Consider the following 8466-nt stretch of genomic DNA (forward strand, 5'->3'; position numbering starts at 1 on the left):
TGTTTGTGAAATTTGATGAAAAATGGAATTAGTTTGACATGATTCGGACGTCCGGTTGAGAAATTAGAAGTTTTAAAGCTTTCTTGAAAATTTCATTTGACTTGGTGCTGAATTTGTAATTCGAGGTGTTATTTTGGAGATTTAATCACGCGAGCAAGTTCTAATGATATTTTAAGATTTGTGTGCATGTTTGGTTTGGAGCCTCGGGGGATCGGGTGAGTTTCAGATAGGCTACGGAGTGAAATTGGACTTAGGCATTGCTGGTATCTGCAATTTCGTGGAATTGGCCTCTGATCTCGCATTTTCGAGATCAAAGTTCACATTTGTGAGCATGACAGCTTCGGATTTGCGAGCTACTCATCGCAAATACGAAGAGTAGCTGGGTCAGGCAATCCTCGCATTTGCGAGAAGTATCTTCTCATTTGCGAAGTGAGTCAGGGAAGGGTAGTGATCCCAAATGCTATCACTGAGTCGCAACTGCGGAGATCCAGGAGAGCTGTGACGGGCTTCGCATTTGCGATGGTCCCTTCGCATGTTCGGGCTTTGCATTTGTGAAGCCCAGGTCACAAATGTGACATCTGCAGGTAGGTAAAAGAGACTTAGACGGGATTTTTCTCCCATTCTTCAAATTTTCAAAACCTAAAACAAAAAAGGCGATTTTCCAAAGACCATTTCTTCCTCAAATTGTAGGTAAGTAATTCTAAACTAGTTTCTTTCAATCGTTCACTTTATTTTACAAGATTTCAACTTAAAATCTAAGGTTTTCATGGTGAAATTGAAAATTTTTGTGTAAAAATTAGGGATTTCAAAATTTGGGGATTTAGATCTCAAATTGAGGTCGGATTCAGAAACCAATTATATATCCGGGCTCGGGCCGGGGGTGAATGGGTAATCGAGTTTTGGTCCGAATTTCGGGGTTGGACATTGCGGGCCCGAGTGTTGACTTTTTCAATAATGACCTAAATCGAATTGTTGTTATCGTGGGTGAATCCTAAGGCTCATTTTGAATCGGTTGGTAGGTAATTTGCTAGATATTGTTAGTTCGGAGGCTAGTTTGAAAGGCAAAGTCGTAGTTGAGCTTTGAGTGGTCCTTGGAGCGAGGTAAGTGTTGTATCTAACCTTGACTTGAGGAAATTAGGAACCCTCGGACTATTTGCTATGTGATTCTCATCTGAGAGGCGTATATGATGTGATGAGTGCTTATACGCCACCAAATTATTTGTTTTTCCCTGAATTACTATTTTCCCTTAACTATTTTCTTCCCTGTCTAAATTAATCGTGTTAATCAATATCTTCTTTTGTTAACCATGTTAGCTCTTTTCATAGTTCCCCTAATCCCTGTTATTTGCTTAACTTCACTTGTTTTCACCTTCTAATTGTAAACTGCTTGATTGGTCTCACTGTGTAGTATTACTTGTCTAGGTTCTATATTGAACGAGGTTTCATTTTCTTGGTTCATTTTGGTATTTATTCATCGTAAAGGCCTGGCGATTTAGATTGTTGATTTGACTGTATACATTGAGTGTTGGTACTGATATGGTAGGATCGGGATGCACGCCGCAGCAGCGTAATAAGGGAAGATTGATATGGTGGAATAAGGGTGAATATGTTTATACGGGGATCGGGTTACATGCTGCAACACGTGGAATAAGGGTGGATTGATATGGTGAAATAAGTGTGAATTATGATACTGATACTGATATACGGTGGTATCGGGTTGCGTGCCACAACAAATCCATATTATTTACTGTTATTGATATTGTTACGGTAGAATAAGGGAGAATTATGTGTTGTCTGGTGGGATCGGGTTGCGCGCCGCAATAACCTGTATGTCTCCATTTCCTGAGCATCGTTGTTACTCAGTATTATTATTTGAACTGGTAAGGATTTGTAATTCTGGACGACACTGGTGTATTTTTTAGGCTGTGGTTATCATTTTCTGCTGGCTGTTTAAATTCTGTTCAGTACTCCCATTATTCTGTCATTAGTATATACTGCGCACCGGTTATAGTGTAGGTGACCCGTCTTAGCCTCGTCACTACTTCGTCGAGATTATGCTAGACACTTACCAGTACATGGGGTCGGTTGTACTGATACTACACTCTGCACACTGTGCAGATTTTGGAGTCAATCCCAGCGGCGGTTATTAGCGTGCCCGGATTGGACATCGGCGGAGACTTGAGGTACGGCTATTCAACGTCCGCAGCTCCTGGAGTCCCCATCCTCTTTTCTTTTTAGCTGTATAACTTCATTCAGACAACTTTGTACTTATTTCAAACATTTATGTGTATTACTTTCGAAGCTCGTGCACTTGTGACACTAGATTTAGGGAATTGTAATAGACGTTTGGTAGTTTTATCTTTTGCATTGATATTTCAGTTATTCAAGTTATCTTTGGTTATTTAATTCAATTGTTAAAAGTGGATAAATTGTTCTAGCGTTAGCTTGCCTAGCAAGTGAATTTTAAGCGCTATTACGGTCCCGACGGTGGGAATTCCAGGTCGTGACAGCTTACTTGTTAATGCTGACTCAACTCTCTCAATATAGTAAGTAAACTAGCTACCCAGTCCTAGAAAGCTCGGTACGCGTAACTTCTCGATCGTAATAGGCTCACAGGCCCTCGGCCATACTAGGCTCGGTATCTAAATTACTACTCGGCCATTTTGGGCTCGTTCATAGTCGCTCGATCACAATAGGCTCCGTATATAGCTTACCATCTGATCAGATTGTCTAATAGGGACCTGCCCACTGATTATAGTTCAGCGATGGTGAAAATACTGCAATGTGTGTGTGTGTGTATATACACTCTCTCTCTCTCTCTCTCTCTCTCTCTCTCTCTCTCTCTCTCTCTCCCCCTCTCTCTCTCTCTCTACTCTCTTGACTGAAAACAAAAAAAATTACTTAACTGAATATAAAGTCCTGATAAGGGAGAATACTATAATTTATGAGACTAGGATAACGTACATAAATTCAGAAATACGAACTTCTCTTTATGTCTCATTATATATATGTGTGTGTGTGTGTGTTGCTGATGTACTTCAACCTTAAGCTAATCAAAACCAGCTTCAAGCTCTCTTCACCTAGAAATAATCCCTAACGCAGCTACAAGAAAGAGGAAAAGAAACTAGTAAGAACTTGGGTTTTTCGACACTAGTATCAGTTGTAACTCTTTAAATTGCTTAGGGTTGTATGTAGATTTTTTGGAGAATGATTCGTAGGTATCTCTCTCTTATTTTTGGGTCAAGAAATTATGAATATAAATGAAGAGGATCAGCCCTTAAAAGGGTCCTCGTTTCCTAACCCAACAAACCCCTTTTTGGGAATTTACTCTACGCCTTTCCTTTTAGCAAGTAGGTGACATCTCTACTTGTCACCTACTTGCTTAATTAAAGGTATTAGATTTTGCCCTTAATTAGTTCAAATAAGTGTCTCATCCTTGTTAAATAATCATGACACATGCTAGTAGCTCGAACATGTCAGACGAGTAAGAAACAGCTATTCGTTTAGAATAAACTAAGCCTAATCAAATATTTTCGTATTTTAAAATTTAAAACCAACCAAACTAAGTGAAAGAACATGTTAGTTGTTTACATAGATATTTGTTTATTTTTTCATTTTTTTTAACTCTTTATTTTTTCTTGAACGCCATAAGTACGACATAAGAGCATGGCTTGTTAAAATGTAACTTGAATTAATGTTTGCTGATATAGATTAGATCCAACTTCTACATCTCAATTAAGTAAAACCATAATTAAGAGCAGTCATTGGTCAAATATTCTAGTAATAACATCCGAATAGATTTATGAATTTTAGTATCATAATCTAAAAAAGATTATCAAATGTAATGTTATAAATTATTAACCAAATGGGCTAAATTACCAACTCATTCCCAAGCCCAAATTGAGCTATAAATATAGGTGGAAACTTCAAGAATTTGACATAAAAGATATATCACACTATCGTATGTTTTTAGAGAAGAGGATCACTTATTGGTCAATGAGTTGCCATGAATTTTGGGTTATCCTTTCACCTAATTCATGGTGATTCCTTGATTCAATTAGAGGTTGTTTTTCTTGCTAATATTACCATCTAGTTATTTGGTAGTATCAATTGTTAGGACAAATCTTGATTTTAATTGTTGTTAGAACTCATCCCGATTTTATATTGATGTTGAATTTATTTGTTTTTATTGTTTGACATATTTAGAATGTTAGGAAAGCATTGAATTTTTAATGCTGTTACGTGGAAAAATTTTGATATATTTTTCAAATCTAATGATTGTCATGCTGTTTCTAATAAGATTTTGTGTTCCATAAATTCAAGCTCCTTAAGGGAAATTTTGGGAGCCACATCTGGAAAGAGCGTAATGGTGTTAAGTGATTAGATCAAATAATAAAGAGATGACTAGATCTACCAATATATGAAAAGTTTACTGAGTTTTGATAGAAATTAGTTACCTTCTTTTACATTTTCATATTCTTCTCATTGATGTAGAGGGAAGAGTCTCCCTTGTTTTTCTTATTTTTTTAATTTTCTTGGAGGTCTAGTATCCGCATTGGAGCCCGACTAAATTGGAATTCATGCAAAGAAAGTTTCACATTGGGGTAAAGTGCTCCCTAACAAAGAGGATTTTATACCCCGGACTTAAACAAAAAACCTTTGTAGAGAAAGATGTAACATAAAGAAAGAGGGTAACTTAGTAATTTCACATAGTCAGTTTATTAGTTAATTAACTACCAATCCTAGAGTTAGTTAAGCTGAATAATACCGACTTAGTCTAGTTAAGCTCAATTAGTTATAAGGTTAGCTTATATATATATATCCTACACACACATGTTTAGATCAATTTTTGAAGTAATAAAATTTCTCTCTCTAAGACTAGAACATTCGTTCTTCTCCTTCTTCTCTCTTCTCTACTTCTTCTCTCTTCTTCTGTTTCATTTCTTCTTATCGTTCATATACTATACAAATTGATCTAGCATAATTTTATGGTATCAGAGCGGTCAAGCTAATCAACAAGCTTGAGTTCCGATTCAACATCTAATTCCGCAAAATCAAAGGGATTTCTGATTTCTGCTTCTTGTTCTTTCAAATCTTGTGTCTATGGCGGCCAATGAACAACCAGCCGGAGTTCCTCCAGTAGTTCCTGCTGTAAACTTGAATCAAGGAGGGCTGCATGCAATTGACTACAATCATCCTCTATTTCTAAGCCCCTAAGATGTAAGTGGTATTCAGATAATATCCTTTCAATTAACTGGAATTGAGAATTATTCACTGTGGTTTCGATCTATGAGGATGGCATTATTAGGAAGAAATAAGTTGGGGTTGGTAGATGGTACATGCACTAAAGAAAACTTCCCAGAAAATCTATGGAATCACTGGGAAAGGGTTAACGCAATTGTGCTTTCTTGGTTAATGAATTCTGTGAGTAATGGTTTACTTGGTGGAATAATGTATGCTTCAAGTGCAAAAGCTGTGTGGGATGATTTACATGAAAGGTTTGACAAGGTGGATGGATCAAGATCATACAATTTGCATAAAGAAAACACTACTCTTAGTCAAGGAACAAATTCTTTTTCGATTTATTTCTCAAAATTGAACGATTTGTGGGAGGAATTTGAGGCACTGGTCCCTGCACCTGGGTGTGACTGCCCAAGGTCAAGGGAATATGTTGTGCATCTGCAGAAACTGAAGCTATTTCAGTTCTTAATGGGCCTGAACGTGTCATATAGTCAAGCTAGGGGCCAGATTCTACTCATGAATCCAATGCCCAGAGTCAATCAGGCATATGCTATGGTGATTAGTGATGAGAGTCAAAAGTCAGTAGCAGCAAATGCTGGAGTACTAGGAGCTAATCCAACTTCTGCAATCAACCAATTTGATATGGCAATGTATACCAAAACTGGAGGCAATTATCAGAAATTCAAGAAAAATTTCAATCTATTCTGTGATGTGTGCAAAATGAAGGGACACACTAAAGAAAGCTGCTACAGAGTTATAGGATATCCTCCAGAATATAGACCAAGAAAAAGGAATACAAACACACATAGTGCTTACAATGTGCTATCTGATATGGAGTTACAGGGAAATCAATCTTCTAGAGGAAATTGGAATGAGAAGTGTGTACAAAACTCTCAATTAACAAATAATGGTGTGAGTGCTAACACTTCCCAAGGCTGTAATCTAATGACAAACACACCTTGGATGGGAAACTGCACCTTCACAAAGGAACAATATGAACACATAGTGCAATTGCTGAACAAAGATCATACAAGTGCAGCATCTACTACAGCAACACCATCAGCTAATGCTGTAGGTATTCCCTGTGCCCTTTTAGCCTCTAAAAGCTTACATGAATGGATAATAGACACAGGAGCCACAAACCATATGGTAGCAGATATAGAACTACTAAATAAAGTGTCTCTAATGCAAACAAATCAAACTAAGAAAGTGCATCTACCTAATGGAGAAACTACTCAAGGCACACATATTGGAACAAGTACATTGACTGATCAAGACACCATAACTAATGTATTTTACATTCCACAGTTCAAATATAACCAATTATCTGTCTCAAAGCTAACTAAGAAATTGAAATGCTCAGTTGCTTTCTTCCCTGATTTTTGTATATTTCAGGAACTCTTCAGTGGGAGGGTGAAAGCGATTGGTAAAGAAGACAGTGGTTTATACATACTCAGTAGACAAAAAATATCAGAAAATAATGCATTTACTCTAAATAGTAATGAGACAGAAATCAATAAAGAAGTTAGTCCAACTGATATTGAACTTTGGCATAGAAGGCTTGGACATGTATCTGCTAGTATTCTCAAGAAATTATTCCCTACTAATACAACAGACATTTCTACTAGAATAGATCTATGTACTACATGCCCCTGTGCAAAGCAAACAAGGCAGTCTTTTCCTATTAGTAGTATAAAAACAGTTGCTAGATTTGAGTTAGTTCACATGGATGTATGGGGTCCTTACAAAATTCCTACTGTGAATGGAAATAAATTTTTTCTGACAGTTGTAGATGATTTTTCTAGAAAGACATGGATTTTCTTACTGAAATTGAAGTCTGATGTTTGTGTACTGATACGCTCAAATTACACTTTTATAAATTGTGTAAGCCGGTCGATGTCAAATATAATAACCCAACAAGGTTGGGGTCGAATCCCACAGGGAATAGGTGTGAAAAGGTTACTGGGATAGTGTGTTACTCGACTAAAGCCGTAATCCTATCCAGTTAACGGTAACAAGAGTGTGAATTAAGAGTGACAAAAGTATGAATTTAGTTTGTTTTGAAGTAACAACCGATTGGAATATTGAAGGTGTAATTAATAAGATTAAAGAAACCAAGGTTGTGTCCCCTTTAATGAAATGTAATGCTATCGGTGTTAATATGATATATTTCTAATGGTTGGTCCCTTTGATATGCAAATGATGTCTAAGCAACTACCCAATATTTCCCAATAGTTGGGTAGTATCTCCTCTTTATAATTTTCCCAAATGTAAAAGAGTTGCAATTAATAACAATCAATACATGCCAAATAAAATCCACTTATCCCTAAGCGATTTTATCAAACAAGGTTTAATGCCTTGAGTCTTTGATATTTACTTCTACCAAATTCTAACCCACTTTCCCAAGCAAAGTAGAATTTAATGGCACTTGTTAATGTTTGCAACCACCAACAATAAATGAAGTACGAGAAATAAATAAATATCAACCAACCATTATATATATATGCAATGTTAAACACCCATTAACATAACACCCATTTAGGGGCCACAACCTAAGTATTTAGAGTTAGCTACTCATACTAAAATACAAAAGCAAGAGAATAATAAAAGCCATAAAGCTTACTAAGGGAATATTCTTGACCCCCAAAAGACTCCAAAAGTGAGGAGTATTAAAGTCTTGGAATGTAGTTCAAAAACCAGACAAGATGAGCCCACAAAAATATCATAAAGCTATTTATAGTGGACTGAAAATCGAGACAGAAGACGGACAAAAATACCCTTTCAGGTCAGAAATGCGGTCGCATTCTCGTCGCATAAGCGACATGCGGTCCGCATTTTGGACGTCTCCATCGCAGACTGAAACCCTAGTTTTCACATCTTCATCGCATTCCAGATCTACGGTTCGCATTGCAGAAACGCGATCGCATTTTGCATCGCACATTCATCCTTCAGCAGCCTTCATGGTTGGTTTGTGGTTCACTTTGCGGCTCGCAGACAGGTTCTGCGGTCGCATAGCGGACCGCATTCTTGACTTGAAATTTGCCCTGGAGTCTGTTTTTGTTTGCGATCTGAGTGTTCATTCTGCGGCTCGCATATGTGATCGGCGATCGCATAATGCGTCGCAGAATCATCTTTTTTGCTGCATTTTGCTCTTTTCTTGTCTTTTTTGCTTTCATTTCCATGCTCTTGGGTCCTTAGTCCTTATGTACTGTAAAAACACCAAAA

General features: G+C 37.1%; 1 protein-coding gene across 1 annotated transcript; it reads left to right on the forward strand.

Annotated features, from left to right (window-relative positions):
• On the forward strand, positions 5104-8256 carry LOC109238744. Its single transcript, XM_019405219.1, has 3 exons — positions 5104-5151; positions 5236-7083; positions 8155-8256. The coding sequence occupies exons 1-3, from the start codon at positions 5104-5106 to the stop codon at positions 8254-8256; spliced, it is 1998 nt and encodes a 665-aa protein (XP_019260764.1).

The sequence above is a fragment of the Nicotiana attenuata genome, chromosome 1 (genome assembly GCF_001879085.1).
Source record: "Nicotiana attenuata strain UT chromosome 1, NIATTr2, whole genome shotgun sequence".
In the NCBI taxonomy this organism is placed as follows: domain Eukaryota; kingdom Viridiplantae; phylum Streptophyta; class Magnoliopsida; order Solanales; family Solanaceae; genus Nicotiana; species Nicotiana attenuata.

Bases quoted from the DNA above. Each gene is read 5' to 3' on its own strand.
- LOC109238744 (XM_019405219.1), top strand. From the start codon at position 5,104: ATGGCGGCCAATGAACAACCAGCCGGAGTTCCTCCAGTAGTTCCTGCT. The intron at 5,152-5,235 runs GTAAACTTGAAT...AGTGGTATTCAG, and splicing joins TTCCTCCAGTAGTTCCTGCT to ATAATATCCTTTCAATTAAC. The intron at 7,084-8,154 runs GTTTGTGTACTG...TTCGCATTGCAG, and splicing joins TACTGAAATTGAAGTCTGAT to AAACGCGATCGCATTTTGCA.